This window comes from Lissotriton helveticus, chromosome 5_1, assembly GCF_964261635.1.
Source record: "Lissotriton helveticus chromosome 5_1, aLisHel1.1, whole genome shotgun sequence".
NCBI lineage: Eukaryota > Metazoa > Chordata > Amphibia > Caudata > Salamandridae > Lissotriton > Lissotriton helveticus.
In genome coordinates, this window is record NC_136065.1 from 2,079,712,116 (window position 1) to 2,079,729,009 (window position 16,894).

General features: G+C 44.0%; 1 protein-coding gene across 7 annotated transcripts in view; it reads right to left on the reverse strand.

The window, feature by feature from the left end:
• Positions 1–16,894, reverse strand: part of MSH5 (mutS homolog 5) — a 1,532,005-nt gene that overhangs the window by 627,494 nt on the left and 887,617 nt on the right. For all 7 annotated transcript variants that reach the window (XM_078646032.1, XM_078646030.1, XM_078646035.1 and 4 more), the window contains one exon: positions 3,500–3,638. In XM_078646032.1, coding sequence (XP_078502158.1) covers positions 3,500–3,638 — 139 coding nt within the window. The remainder of the gene's footprint in view (positions 1–3,499; positions 3,639–16,894) is intronic.

Genomic DNA, 16,894 nt, shown 5'->3' on the forward strand with positions numbered 1-16,894 from the left:
CCTAGCTGTTCTCTCCATTCCAAATTGTACCCAGGTACTGAATTGGCACTGGGCCCTCTCTAACTCCCTGTACCCAGGGCTGAGGTGCACCCAGAAGTCTCCCAGGGGCTGCAGCATGTATTATGCCACCCCTGGACTGACTAACCAAACAGACACAACTGGCTGCTTGACAGCTGGGGGCAAGGTGGTGTACTCACCCTTTGCTTTAGATATAGTATTCCTATATCTAAACCTAAAATGGACACACAGATCTCCTATCAGGCACTCCTATGGCAGGCCTTGACAATCCTGAAGGCAGAGTGCTGGGAATCGTGTGAGATAGTTCTCTGGCATGAGCTGAGCCTGTCTGCGGCTTTCGGGATCCATCCCTTAGCCGTTTCCATGATATCGCATACCATATACTCTTAAGTGCCTTATAATCCTCGCGGTTATATGCCAACTCTGGTATCGCTTTATCAAAACATGTCGAGTAAGGTGTCATACGAATTGGAATACTAACCCCTCGCCAATTCTGGCGACGGGGTTAGCATTCCACCCTTCTAGAGGGACACGACATGTATGTAACCTGTAACCCCGGTTAAAGTCAGACATAGCCTTAGCTCCACAAAATGGATGCTGCCACCGAGACTCAAGTCTGCCCTCCTGCTGCTGGGAGTCCTCCCAGAGCAGGAGGCAAGGACAAAGGGTTTCCTGTCAGGGGCGGTGCCAGCACCGTCCCAGACAGGATTTTGTGTATCCTAGGTAGGCAGGGCTTTAGAGGAAGGTGACTGCAAGTGGCACCCCGGTGCTCACTGTGCATAGGCCGGCTGGAACCAGTTCCAGGGGCACTCCAGCCCCTGATCTGGGGAAAGCCCGCCAAAGGAGAGGGGTGTAACCACCCCCCTCCTGGTCCCACCCACAGGACCTAGTCGCGTGCCAGCCCCCTTTTTCAGGATAAAGGTAGGAACTGGCCCCCTTCCAAATCAGATCATCTTTGAATCCTGAAACTACTTTCTGCAAGAAGGAACTCAAGACTCTTCTCAAGATTTCTCCCTTGTGACTAAGGAGTAGTCACCCTGCAGCAGCAGGCACCAACCAAGTATCGCGGTTTGTTGCCAGTCTCTCCTTCGGATCAAGACTGCTCCAGCACGACGAGAACCGGCTTCCCTGGCACCTCTGACCTCAACCTACAGCATCAGCCCAGCTGTGATCCGTGGGTGCGACGAGACCTCGAGGGACCGGCCATCTTCAGAACTGCACAACGCTTGTCCAGCACGACTCCCGAGTGACCCTCGACTGAGTGCTTTGGGGTAAGAGAAGCCCCGATCCTGAGCAGCTCCAACACCGAAGTTCAGCCCCCCTGCATCCACGAGATCTGCGTGGGGCCCTTCTGCTCTTTGCTGCTCACCGCGTTGTCCAGGTCGCTTGGCCGTTGGCTAGGGGCCCTCTCACGACGCTCCACGACGACAAACACTGCTGGTCTGGTTGCTCCAGACTAGCCCTTGCTCCCCTCCAACAGAGGAGCACCCTGGACCCTCCTGGTCCCCTCAAGACGCCATCTTAGGTCCACCGCGTGGGCCTTGCATTTGCCAAGACTTGTTGCCCAATCCTGGGTCCAGCGACGTCAGCAGCAGATACCTTCGTGGGACAGCTCGCACCTCCATCCTGGTCGCCGACAACGCCTCCTGGTCCGAGAGACTGCAGAGCCCAGCAGCGCCCACTCACCTGGTCGAGGTGACTTCGTCCGGTGCCACTCTGGTGCCCACCTAAATCACTGGCTAGTGATTCAGAACTTGGTCCCCTCTGCTTTCAGGTCTTCTTCTTCCCTGATCCAGGCTTGGATCTCCACGAACTCTCTTCACTGGCCGCCTGCCAGCAACTCTTTCTTCAGGCTCCTGGTTCTTCAACGAGGGTTTCCGACGTAACTTCAACCCTATGCAGCCGCAGCCCCTGGGCTAGGTAAACCAAGTACTCCGGTGCTTCAGCATAGTCCAACACCCTAAGTGTTCGGATCCACTCCCGTTTTCGACCCACCTAGTCGGGTTCGCCCGAGAATAGTAACTTTGTGACTACTAGCCTCCATACACTTTTTCCCGCCTTACGCGTGAGAGTTCCCACTCTGCACACAACGTCCACAGGCCTCCTGCAACTAATCCAAGTGTTTAGCATTGTAGGACTAGCGTTTCTAAAGTCTATGAGAATAGTTACTTACCTGCTAGTAGTTCGCATTCCACTTTTGTAATATATGGTTTTTCGTGCCCCTCGGGCATTTGTGTAAATTGTGCGACAAAGTATTTTCGTAAGAGTTTTGTTGTGTGCTTAGCTCCCTGTCTCATAAAGAGCCAGGGTAGTCTTGTTAGAAATAAATATACGTTTATTTTCATAACAACTTGTGTGGTGTCCTTACACTTGGTGTTCAAGGGGTAATGTGATGGTAAAACAGCTGGCTTAACACGCCCTCTAGAGTCTTAGCCTTAGACTGCTCGTATCCATGCTACTAGGATAGCTGGTCTATAAGGTTGACTTACAACCAATCATCAATAAGGGTTGTTTGGACTGATACATAGTGATCACTAGAATAGTGAGCACTGCATATCAGGCCAACTTCTCACACCGAGCGACTTTGATGCATCTGAATGCTTCCAAATATGGTTCGGTCTGAGTCCCATTGACTTCAATGGGAGCCTGAGTTACGAAGAAGAACACAGGTTCCCATTGAAGAAAGGGGTAGTTAGGGTAATCCTTGCACCCAGTGGCAGGCAACCCAGGGTGCCTGCCACACTGTGGATGCATGGGTAGGGGACCAGTGGGTACCCCCACGCGCCCAATTCTGAGAGCCCCATGTGAAGGGGGGTTGCTACAGGCCCCCAAATTCAGATTCCAACAGTTGATCCATTTCAGAACAACCGATTTGGAAAGGCTGTCTGAATCTGACATCCTAATCGCTTGGCTTGAAACGTGCTCCGCAGACTGCTACAATTTGGCTCTGACCGACTCGGTTACCCCCAATGCCTTTCGGAACCGAGTCGAGCAGTTCGAACGCTTTCCAGCCATCGTAATTGCTCGTTGGGAAACGTGTCTGAGTCGGTCCGAAAGGTGGGTTCCGAATCGTATTTGGACAAATCGGATGCCGCTCTGAGCCTTTCCGGATGACATCGTAATTGACCCCTTTGTCTTTAGACCTCAAACCCAGTCTGATTTAATACTTCCGGCGTGGCTTTCAGAATTGTTCCTGATACACCAAGTACGGCTTCAGAAGTGGGCACACACAACCAGAAAGGGACATTAGCATAACAAATTCTGTCTGATAGTAAATATCTCTTAACATACCACAAGCATCCACTGAATCTCTCTTCTTGCATGTTAGGTTATTTTTTCAATATCTCACTGAACACTCTCTTTGTAGGAGCCTCTAATGCCCCCTCTTTCATTCACCAAAGCTTTCAGGAGCAGAGAGTGGTGGCATGACCAGGAGAATAATTGAATGTATAAGCAGTACTCCCAAACCATCTTCAATTACCGGTATATTCTTGATGTTCTTCAAGCAGTCCTGTAGAGTCTGCACCGCCTCCTGGTTCCGGGCAAGCATGAAGAACTGGATTACGTCCAGGCGAGTATTTAGCACTTTCAGGTTCCTGGTGGGCCTCATGAACCACAACCTGTAAGGTCAAACCATAAAGCCCCAGGACAAAAGGATGAGGGTTTATATGTGCCGTGAGCCACTTCTCCTTCTAAACGACTGACGACAATAAAACAAAAAAACAAGTTCTGAAATATAACTAACGTTTTCCATCACTGATATATTACAGAGACTAACAAGGTTTGAAATATTCCACACTGTCAGGATAGGAAAGCTGAATGTGTGTATACCATATTAGTACAAAAATTAATAGAATGTGAACATTCCTTTGGCATTTCTTTTTCATCCATTAAAGGCAGTATTGTTAGATTCTTCCAGTTATGAGAGTGATGTGCCAATAGGAATGAACAGAATGTCAGATAGGTGGTGGTGTTCGGATCTGAGTTGGCATTGTCGAAGCAGGAAGTAAAGTCTGCTGTACCTATATAGACGCCCTATCTGTTTCTTTCTGCCACTTTTCCACACCAGAAGTGTGGAACCATGAAGGATGCTGATGTACTGGTGTGCAGCACTAAGACCCTCAGAACGGTGATCCTGTGCAGAAATTCGTTCACAGAGCGGGGAGGATAGGAGGGTCAGTAAGGAATATGTTGCTAGATAGTCTCTACCAGATAAGGCATTACCGAAGGCAAGTCACTTGTTCATCTGATAGAGACTTCTAGTTGCAGACTAGTTACCTTAGAATAGATATCCAAGCAATACCTCTCCGGAGGTGGGTCTGCAAACAGATTTAACCAAAAAATCCAGTAGGACCAAAAGGGTAAAATGCTCTTCACAATGGACTTGGCTGTCTGTGTAGTATTGCTTGGTGAAAGTGTGCAGAGATGCCCACATTGCTGCCTGACAGATTTCTAGGACAGTAGCTCCATGAGCTAAGTAATGACCTCTGAGTATTACAGGATATACTCACCATAAACGAAACAGCCTTAGCTGAAAATATGTTCATATTACAACTGGACTTTCCAAGAATAATAAGTACACGTCTCCGTACTAAGCAACTCCAGGTGCTTACTGAACTCCAACTATCACATGAACCCTGTAATCATTTTCTTATTGTTAAGAACAAATAAGTCTGTGTTGCCTCCCTAATTGAAAATGTGCTTGCATGTTTACCTTCATTCACAGGCACAGTGGGAAATGTGAGGAAGAAAATAAGCTACTTACCTGTAACTGCAGTTCTCAAAAATTGGTATCTTTCATAGATTAAAGAAAAACCAAAGGTTGTGATGGACGGAGCGTTGACAATACAAACACTCACCCCCAATCAACTGATCTGGGTTTAATCCATCACCGTTCTTTAGCTCACTCTGCCACCCCAGTTCAGACATGGTCATATGCAAATCAGTCTGACCCTGTGCCTCATGGGAACAGTCCAGCCCGAACTGCCAAGCCATGTCTTCCCTGGACCGGAATCAAGCTGCCCAGGACCGGTTTCTGGCATCGCAGCCGTCTTCAGCCGGGCTTGCTTGACTCCAGTGGCAAAGTGAGCAAGGGACTCACGTCTGAGCATACCCTGCCAACTCTGGGCGAACAAAGAAAAACCAAAGGTGGTGATGGACGGAGCGTTGACAATACAAACACTCACCCCCAGTCAACTGATCTGGGTTTAATCCATCACCGTTCTTTAGCTCACTCTGCCACCCCAGTTCAGACATGGTCATATGCAAATCAGTCTGACCCTGTGCCTCATGGGAACAGTCAAGCCCGAACTGCCTAGCCATGTCTTCCCTGGACCAGAATCAAGCTTCTCAGGACCGGTTTCTGGCATTACAGCCGTCTTCAGCCGGGCTTGCTTGACTCCAGTGGCAAAGTGAGCAAGGGACTCACGTCTGAGCATACCCTGCCAACTTAGGGCGAACAAAGAAAAACCAAAGGTGGTGATGGACGGAGCGTTGACAATACAAACACTCACCCCCAGTCAACTGATCTGGGTTTAATCCATCACCGTTCTTTAGCTCACTCTACCACCCCAGTTCAGACATGGTCATATGCAAATCAGTCTGACCCTGTGCCTCATGGGAATGTCGTGTATTTCTATAGGTTCTGAATCGATCCCCCTATTCCTGACCCTATTCTGGTTAAACTAACTATCAAGTTAACTAACAGTCAGCCCATGAGGCAAGAAATCCCCCATGATGCAGATACCGTTATCTGACGCAGTCACACTACGGCACAGGAACGTGTTATCTGATTAGGTCATAACGCTTGAGATCTAATTAGACAAGCGACATTCCTCCAGCCCCTGATAAGGCATACGACGTTCTCATAACAAATCAAACCTATGACAACCTGGATAATCCGTGCGGCCATTGTTTTGATTTCACAGAGAATTTTAGTAAAGAATGTGCTAACGAGCAAGTCGTATGACATCTTTATTGACGTACCTATGTCCATCCTTACGTCAATCCCGGCACCTTTAAGGTATAAATATTGCCGACCTTGCCCTATGCAAACACACGCGTGGTGACAAGACGGAGCAGCCATACTTGCCGAAGCCGAGAGCAGAAGCAGACCCCGCAGGCAACAGCCCCGCCTTCCTGACGCGCTGAGAGACGCGCTGCTATCTCAAGCCGAGAGACCCAGCACCGGCGCTTCCGGGTAGCCCTCGCAGGCAGCCTGGAATATCGAGAGCAGAGAAAGAGATACCATTCCTCATTTCATCCTAACTTCCAGGTACAGAACTGAATAACCCCTCCTAGAGAATTCTTTAGTTATTCACTTGGCAAAAACAAACTTAACTTAAACTGTAACTTTCTATTCCCGCCCACGTATTAGACTTAGGTCAGGTACACGGGGTAGGCGTATTTAGAAACACCAGTTGAGCACGTTTAGTCAAATGTATATGTGTATGTAAATATATTTTAATCATTTTAAAGCATCATATGGCTCAGAAACCATATCAATGTTTTTACAGTATTATTTTATACTATTGCTTTTAATGTATGCACTTTACTTAACTATAAGTATTGCAATAATATCGATCCATTTCTCTTGTACGAGAAAAGAGACTGATCAATAAATAACATCTTTTATTGAACACGCCCGTCTCTTCCTTTTCTCTACATTCTGATGAGACTAAGAATGCACGTACTGACTGAGTAAAATAATTGCCTTGTGCTCACACGACTCTTGAGATTGACTCTTGATTAGGGGAGAGCAAAGTTGTCATGTTCTATGGTTGTCAGAAACTAAATCCCTTCTTGTCTAATCAGGGGAGTTAATCCTTCCTTGAACATTCGAGAAAGTTTCTAGCGAACTCTGAGCTTAGCTGGCAAACCCAAAAATTAAGTCTAGTATCGACAGTAGTAGACCTAGTTAACGTCTGGCCTAGGCCTTTACTGCTGTAGGTACTATTCCAATGCGCAGAGCCTATTGGGAAAATAGGAGCTACACTACATGGCGCCCAACGTGTTTGGTAAGGGCGATAAAACTAACGTAAGACATTTAGAGTAACTCAGTCGTGCTTTCTCACTCAGACCCCTTTTCCCAAATACTCCAAAGACGTCTGGAGTGGGTGAAAGGTTATAATATCCTCCAAAACCTCGCAGGAGGGAACTCCTATGTATGGTTCTTGGTCTAGTCAACGTTGAAGGATAAAACAGTTCCAAAATATTGTGCATCTAATCTCTGTTTCCATAAAGAAACCTGATCTGCAAATAAACATAATACCATCCTGTCAGCAAAAGCGATGAAGAACGAGAGGTTACTAGATTAGCTACTGAAATAGCAGATGCTGATGCTACCATGCAAGCAGCAGACGCGGATATAATACTCATACCGGTCGCCAAAAGGAGATCTATAACCTTAAAACTTATAGAAAATGGACTGACACCTAGAGGTGGCACAGTCATATTCGTAATCGAGGCACACGAATATCGGCAGACAGAGGTATACTATACATGGATACATTTTCCAGCAGCTAATACTATAACAAAGTACTTCCACTATTACAAAGTAGAGGAACCTCCTAATGAGTACACTCCTTTCGAGGAAGTGGAAGTACCACTCAAATTCCAAGAGCATTTGCTCTTATTTGATGGCGCCCTAAAACATAATAATCACATTACAAGGCTCGGTCCTTTAGGAAAACCAGGAGCAACGTGGCCGGTCCTAGCCGGATACACACCATATCCAGACATCGAAAGAATGCCTGCAGCAGAGCTGTTAATACAGCTAAAACAACTACTAAAAATTCACAGACAATTAGTTCAGTATGTAATGCGGACTTCAACAATTCAGCCAGCGATTAAACTTCCACAGCTGACCCCTCACCAGGGGAACACAAATAAAATTACACCACAGAACATCCAATCCTGCCTAGGTAAAGTTCCAGCTAAACGGGAACAGATACCATTCTGGTTGGCACAGAAAATTACCCAAATAGAGGCGGTGTTTCCTGACACCACCCTATTAGAAAAACACAGGATTCTGACTATATGTCTCCCAATGGGAATCGCACCACACATTGAGGACTGTGACACTTGGGGTACAGTCTTTGCTTCCATCTACACGAAAACGCACGGTGTTCCATCCATTTCGGTAATACCAGATGTGCTAAAACAAATTCAAGATGAATACGGTCCAGAACCTGCTTTAACTCTTGGTATGAAATTACTAAAAGACTTCAAGCAGGTCTCGGCTATATTACTAGCCAACATAAAGGGTGAAGCAGCAAACGTGGCGATCCGCCAGAGGTTAAAAGAGACAGATATAGCAGACCAACCAGCTGAAATTGCCAGAATCATAGAAAAATCCTATGAAGAACTAGGCAGAGATAGTCTAGGTGGAATACCAGTAAAACCGCAACTGACTACAAGTCCAGAAAAAATATTTTTTAATAATAATAATTCACCAAAAAAGAACTGGGATGGAAACAAACAATCCAATCCTAAAGAAAAGAAATTCCAGTCCAGAGGAAGGTCTCCTAGGCGAAGAGAGAAATCTCCAAACCCGAGACAAAGGTCACCTCAGAGTGAACCCTCTGGGAATAGATATAACCTTAGAAATAGGGATAATATTAAAAAACCTGATAGATATCAAGACATTGATACACGTCCCTCTCAATCTTTTCAGACTTCCTCGCAGAAATCGGAAAGAAGAGGACGATCAGAAGAGCACGCCAAGTCCAAAGACAAGGAACCTGCTCAACTGAAAAAGAAATTACAATTTCCCAAAAAGAAGGTAGCCAGTATCAAGGTAGTTAACAATGCCGAGAATACTGAGGACACAACTGAAAAACGGAGAGTGGGCTCAGACAATGCTAGACAGCGCAGCAGAAGTGAGCATAGCTCGCAAAGTCCTGATGAATCATCTGGAGACAGTGGACACAAATGAATACCTTCAAGTGGAAACTGCAGATACCAGAGTTAGCAAGCCCCACAAAATATACGAGATAACATTACGTATAGAGGGAGATAAGACTAGGAAAATAAGGGGACTATTTTGGGATAACCTCTCAAAGGGTTATGACATACTTCTAGCTGAAAAAGACTGGCCACCAGAGTTTGTCAGGGAGTGCCCTCATGGCGAAGAAGTAATTATGCCTGCCTTCTCGAATCAAATACCGATTCATAAAAAATATACACTTGCTAGAAAGTGGGCAGTGGCCTTAGCACCTGCTTTATATAAAAATCATGTAGGATGGGATGAGGATTCTCCTCCTCACAAAATCCAGTTAAAATCACAACCTACTGCACAAAGGCAGTACCCAATTAAGCAAGAAGCTAAAAAACAAGTAAATGAAATACTAGATCAGCTAGAATACCAGGGGGTGATTGAAACTTGCACCTCACAAATGAACAATCCTTTGTTTCCGGTCTCCAAACCAGACAATTCGTACCGTCTAGTTTTGGATTACCGACACCTTAACACATGTTGCAAAACTTTTGCAATGCAAAACTCACACAGTGCTGCACTAATGAATAACATAGTGCGCAAAAAATACAAAACAACCTTGGACATCTCCAACTGATTCTTTTGTCAAAACATAGCACCAGAGAGCAGATATTTAACTGCATTCTCAGTAAATGGCACTCAAAAACAATTCTGTCGGTTAGCCCAGGGGTACAAGAACAGCCCGGGGGTATTCTCAGCAAGAGTAACAGAATTACTACAACTATATGATGATGAAGCATTATCTTATGTCGATGACATTTACTTAACAGATGATGACTTGGAGACTCACTTGAAAAGAGTGAACACCATAATACTTGGTTTCGCTGCAGAGGGTTACAAATTCAACTTCAAAAAGTCCAGAATTGCCCATCTGACGGTCCTATTCTTAGGATATGAGTTATCAAGTGAAGGCAAAAGCCTGGCAGACAATTTCCTAGAGAAATGTGCCGTAATCCAAGCTCCTAAAACACTAAAAAACCTACAGTCAATTCTAGGCTTCCTAAATTTCGGAAGAACATATATTGCAAATTACGCAGAAAGGGTCAAACCCCTTTATGATCTAATTAAACCAGACTTTAAAAGATCCAGTTGGACTCAAGCACACACAGAAATTTTGAGATCCTTACAAACAGACATGCTAATTAAAACAAAATTAGAAACCCGTGATAATACACGCAACCTTGTGATCCGAGTCATCCCAGGGAGATGCGGATTCACATACCTAACCTCTAATGAGGGAGATAAGGTACCAATTGCATTCAAATCACATTTGTACACAAAAGCTGAACAGAGATTCAACAACAAAGGAAAAATTGTTCAAGCAGTTCAAACCGCAATAGCTAGAGAAAAAGACATAGCTGACGGTAGACATATCACAGTCAGAACAGCTGAATCAGCCTTTGAGGCATTAACAACACCGGGTAATTTACCAACAACAACATTGGATCCAGAATGGTTACAATGGGTAAATTCAATCACAACGGACAAAGTATATTACTTCTTTGATCCAGAACTAGAAGAATTGAAAAATCTAAAATATGAAAAGACGTATCCTCTGCCAATCGACATTCTGCCTCTACGACATTACGCCTGTGTAATATATACAGACGGACATGCTCAACCCTCAGTTTGGGGAGAACATGCATACAATCCCACATGTGAGATTACAAAAGAAGTGTGGCACGGAGGTAAACTAAGACCTCTATTAACAAAATCACACTCAGTAGAAACTAATTCAGAACTACAAACTGAAATATTAGCTTTGAAAATGGCGCTAGATAATGCGGATCGCGAATTCCCGACACTTATAGTGTCAGATTCATATTTCTGCGTCAAAGCATATAACAAGGATTTGCAGACCTGGATTCAGAACGGTTACAAAGATGACACGGATGCACCAATAAAGCAGAGACTGCTCTGGGAACAGGTAGCTCTTTTGAAAAAAGAACTACCAAAGACTCACGTGACACACTCACTGAGTCACCAGCGTGATGGCGTTCACGTTGTAGGGAATTCATTGGCTGAAACAGCCGCAGCGGCAGCCAGTAAACCGGCTCCCGTAGATCGAAAAAAGCGTACATTAAAATACATTGACGGCGAAACATTGCTGGCGGTGAAAACGTCATCAAAAGGCGACTGCTCAGCGTTACCGATCAACTATCCACTCAATTACACATACATCATAGATGCAAACTCCATTCCTTTTGCTCGAATCCCTGGAGTGGGGGATAGAGTGATTCCAAACATGGACAGGAGAAACTTGTTAATCGCAGACGCACACATGGGCGAGGGTCTCAGACACCATAAATTAAAAGATTCTCTGGAAGATTTACAATCACGGTACTGGTGGCCAGGCATGAGCCTCCATCTTACCATCTTTGTAAAAAACTGCCCAAACTGCAACAGAAATCGTAGTGGGGAGAGAAGCAGTTTAATACCTCGTCGTAGCAAGGCGGATAATATTACCAACAAAAAGAATGGCTTGCGATTAACATATACAGGCTAGTTTCCACTTATAATGTAGATCAACAGCACTCGGCTGACGTCCGGACTGTTATACAAGATTTGCGAGTCTAAATGGCATATACGCTAAGAGCATGCTACGTTCGACCATTTTTTTCTTTTCTCAGGCAATCCAGCCTGGGGGGGGGGAAAGAATGGCCAAATGAGCACAGCCCAGCGGGAATCTTCTCACTTCCTTCCTGAGGGTATGGGATGGTGTAAAGAAAAAACCAAGACAGAAAGCAATCTATAATAGAAAGGATATTAGGTTCGGGAGCTGGGTGGGTCAAACATCTAATAAGTGTCCAACGTAGTCTAAATAACTTGCCAAGAAATTCTCTGAAGGGATTCAGTCCGTACGAATTATTATTCGGAACTAGGATGTTGATCTCTGACCTTGATAGTCAGACTTCAGTGGTAACAGAAAAAAGCTTTGATGTCAAAGACCGTTTGGCTATTTTGCAGGACTTAAACAAAACAAGAAAAGACCTGAGCAACATACAGTTGAAACAACAGCCAACGACCACTGAAGATTCACCACCTGTCCCAGCAAGACCTGTCTGGATTCCAAAAGTCGGGGATCTAGTCAGGGAGAAGATCGCGGTAAAGAAGGAATTTGGGCCTTCTTACAGAAAAGCAGTTCCTGTCTTGTCTGTCAACGGGACAAGATCAGTTGTACTACCGCCACTTGCTGGAAAAAAGGAGAACCGAGTTGTATCCATCGACCTGGTAAAACCACAACATGTGGCCGATAACCAACGGTAGGCCAAGTGGACTCCCAATAAGTAGCAGAACACCAAGGTTTGCTACCAGTACAGAGGTCCTATCAAAGAGGCTCATCACATTCGAAACGCCTACAGAAGAACAACAAGGACTATGCAACAATGCAATAGAACTAAGACCTCTGAAAACCCAAATAAAGACATTTAGCAGAGACACACCAATCTATACAGAAGTACCAAGTGAAAATGCAAGAAACAAAAATCCTGAACCAATTGGAACAATTGATAGAACTGCATCTGGTTACTTCATCAACTTCGATGATTCCTCTGACGGCTTCAGTGAACAAAAGACACAGCCATCACCAAAATCCTTTAAAGACAAAGCAAAGGAACTTTTGAAACAACTAAAAGAAACATATCTGATTTCTCCATGGATTGAATTTTGGGTGGGTTTTGGTGCATTTATCCTGATACTTTGGCTCATCATGGTATTTACCTTGGGACGCTTCATTGAGGGAAAATATGCTAAAATGGACACAGCAAGTCAGAACATCAACTTGGTCCTCAAACCACACACATCTTCACACGTCGAGAAACGAGAACTTTCTTCAGAACTTTCTTCAGCCAACTTCACAGCAATTCCAATACCTGGTGGGGTAGCCTGGGACAACACTGACTATGAAATTTATGGTCCGGTCGAGATCCTGAAATATCCACACCAAATCAAGATCTCCTTGAGTGACTTTGCAAAACCAAACTCATTTGCTGATGATTGGGACTTTGAAAGTATTAACAATATGATGTCTGACTTAGTAATGTCTGCTAAATTTACAAAACATGATTATTTGCAGGGTTCTACAAATTATGACAGCATGTACTGCTATAACCATTATGGTAACCATTTCTTGCATAAATCTGCACAACCTAGAAATGTTTTAAATTTTAATCAATGGGAACATTGTGCTACACCTCCAAAAGGGAGCTCAAGAACCGTGTATGGCAAATATTCATATTTTTCAGGTTTTAACACAAGTAATGCGGAAACATTTTATTTTAAATTGTCAAACAAGACAGGGACCAAAACCATGATAACTAACACAAAATTGATTTATTCTGATTCATTCTTTGAAAAAATGAATACTTTTGGATTCGATTATTGGGACAAAAATGTTGATTTGAAAAGTGTTTGGGGTACAAAAGAATGGCAAGTACAGGGTATAGAAGCTTTGTTTAGAGCCTGCATGATCCCAGAACAAATGATATTTTTAAATGACACTGTTCAACAAACCACCTGTCTTGGCTTAGCCAAAATCAAAGATTTAAATAACCTGTCTATTCCAAAGCCAACAATGTTTAGCAATAACTCTGATACAGATGAAGAAATAGACATAAACCATATACTTAACCAAAACAGAACACATCCTGATTGGAAACAATGGTTGATCTGGCCCACAGATACAAATAACTGTCAAGATAGATTCCTGAATAAAACACAGGGTTTCAAAATGACCAGGCCAGACCCTAGATATCCCCAAAGACATCACCCAGGGATAATAACAACCTACAGTGTGGGCAAATTATGCCTTCAATGGCTACAAACTTCCACACTGCCTGAAATTAAGCAACACCTAACTTTACTTACTGATGGTGCTGACTTGCGTGATTTCATACTGGGACCACGCAAACAGCGTCAAAAGCGTTTCATAGCAGCCTCTGTATATGCAGCATACAATGAGGCCTGGAAGGTTACTCAAATTGAGACAGCAGAAAGAATACGGGAAATTGACCGTATTAATTTGGAAAAATCACTTTCTGTAGTGGACAATGGGTTAATGACTCTGTCCTCCAGAATTTTTTCATTGGACAGCATTGTGTCTTCAGCAATCGATATATTATCGCAAGACTTACTGTTATTACAACATGGTCAGTCACAATTGCGTTCTATCGTACAGCTTGGCTGGACGTTACAAAATCTGCGTTCAGGCTATGTGCCTTGGCGTTTAATCAACACAACGTCACTATTCCAAATCTTTAACCTTACTGATAGACAAATCGGTATGGCGCAGAAGGGTGCTGATTATACAATCTTGAGCATTGAAAAACTAGAAAGATTACCAATGACAATGTCAGAACGACCTGTCAGTGAATGGATAATCCACGGAATCATAAATATTCCAATCTCAACCTTCAGGTTTCAATACTGCCAAAAATATATACAGGCTGGCATGTACGAGAAATTGGGAAAGGGGTACCTTAAAACAACATGGAACCTGCCCTATTCACATGCATGTGTCAGTAATAAAGGACAGAAAGTGTTTCTTAGTGGCAACAATTGTGCTATGTCACTAAGCGGCACGCTTCTATGTAACGGTATTAGTTTGCACGGAGCCTGTGAAGGGAATTCATACAACCTTTCATGTCACCAGCAAGGCGCACCTGCAACTGAAATAGAACCATTCTTTCAAAGACTCTATAATGGGAGTTACATTCTTATTGTAGACCGCAGATGTTGCAGTCTTATGCCCGGGACTCCTTATCTAGTAACTACAACAGCGAAGGTCAAGTGCTGTGGACGATCTTTGTTCCCCAGCTCCTTTCCAGACAGGGAGGCTAGGGCATGGCCCAGTTTGAAAATTACTTCTATTCGAATAGACACTTTAAGCAGAATGAAAACAGTGCTTCTTCAGACGCCTACAAGGCTCACGTCATCAAAAGAAACGTATGATCTACAAGTCGCAAGGACGACTGCAGAGATACATACATTATTATCAACCAATTCCCCCGTACATTTCGCGGAAATCCTGAGCGAAATCTTAAATATTTCTGATACCACTGGGGTCTCAAAGGTATTTAAGACAGTATTTTCGATGGCATTAACACCATTCAAAGCCATACTGGGTATTTTTCCAGATTTCGTCCATTCGATTTTTGGCGGACTTCCCCTGATCCTAGGACTAATTGCAGGAATCCTATTCCTAGTCCTTATTTTTCGATATGGCAACCCATGTCACAGATCAAACTCTCGCGACAATGGAAGATACGATCCTAGCCATTGGATACCGGGACCGGATATCAAAAATCCTGGGACTCTCCCGGCTTAGAGACCTGAACATGACTTGGTTTCTATCATTTCGACCAATGTGGCAAAGGTGTGTTTTACCTGTACTAAGGTGTCTGCTATGCGGAGAAGAATGCGTGTTAGACACCTGTCTGACGCTACAATCGGATGCGCCGGTGGATGCAGATACACTGCTGGTTCCTACCAAGGTTCACGCACTGTGCTGCCCTCAAAGGCTGCCAATTCTGATGACGGCATTCCTGGAATCTTCACCACTGCGATTGAAGAGTAGTGAAGTTCAAGATGAAAGCAGCATCGAACAGGTACGACCTTCTGTCAGCAATGCAAATCAGAATGTCAATGCAGACAATCATGCGCATGAATGCATGGTTACCCCTATTTCCGACTTAGAGGAACTTTCCCATGAAGCTGTTGACAGTTTTTTCGAAAGCCTGAATGATATGATGTTCTCTCCGGAACAGAAATAGAGACTTTTGAGTAAACTCACACACGGCGTTCCCTGAATTCGGCCTTCAACTTTAACAATAAAGTCACATGAACAATTACAATCCAGTTCACGGACAGCAACTTTTTTCAGCAAGCCCCTAAAATATTTTTCTATATATTTTTTCCCGGGACACTGATCTTCTGCTTAAAGTAAGAAACTATTCCTAGAGAACTAAGATTTCTATTTTTTTAGATACTTTATAGACTTTATATAGACTTTAGCTGCCCGCTGGTATGTTCACAATATATTTTATGTGATGAAATGGTTTCGACTTTTTTTCTGTATAGCCATATTAAGAGCCATTTCATGTGTATTTCTCATATACCAACAAGCAATAATGCATAACAATGCGTGTTTACTTTTGCATTTAATTCATAGCTTAAGTGCATACAATATATATGACTGCAATTTTTCAGTATATTTGAAAATTTCAAAATGCATTTATGTATTTTGGGGTGGTAAGGTATACACTATACTCTATAGTATGTTGTACTATGTTATACTATGCATAGATTAGTAGATATGACCATAGTTAGCGTGGAGTGGGTGTCGTGTATTTCTATAGGTTCTGAATCGATCCCCCTATTCCTGACCCTATTCTGGTTAAACTAACTATCAGCCCATGAGGCAAGAAATCCCCCATGATGCAGATACCGTTATCTGACGCAGTCACACTACGGCACAGGAACGTGTTATCTGATTAGGTCATAACGCTTGAGATCTAATTAGACAAGCAACATTCCTCCAGCCCCTGATAAGGCATACGACGTTCTCATAACAAATCAAACCTATGACAACCTGGATAATCCGTGCGGCCATTGTTTTGATTTCACAGAGAATTTTAGTAAAGAATGTGCTAACGAGCAAGTCGTATGACATCTTTATTGACGTACCTATGTCCATCCTTACGTCAATCCCGGCACCTTTAAGGTATAAATATTGCCGACCTTGCCCTATGCAAACACACGCGTGGTGACAAGACGGAGCAGCCATACTTGCCGAAGCCGAGAGCAGAAGCAGACCCCGCAGGCAACAGCCCCGCCTTCCTGACGCGCTGAGAGACGCGCTGCTATCTCAAGCCGAGAGACCCA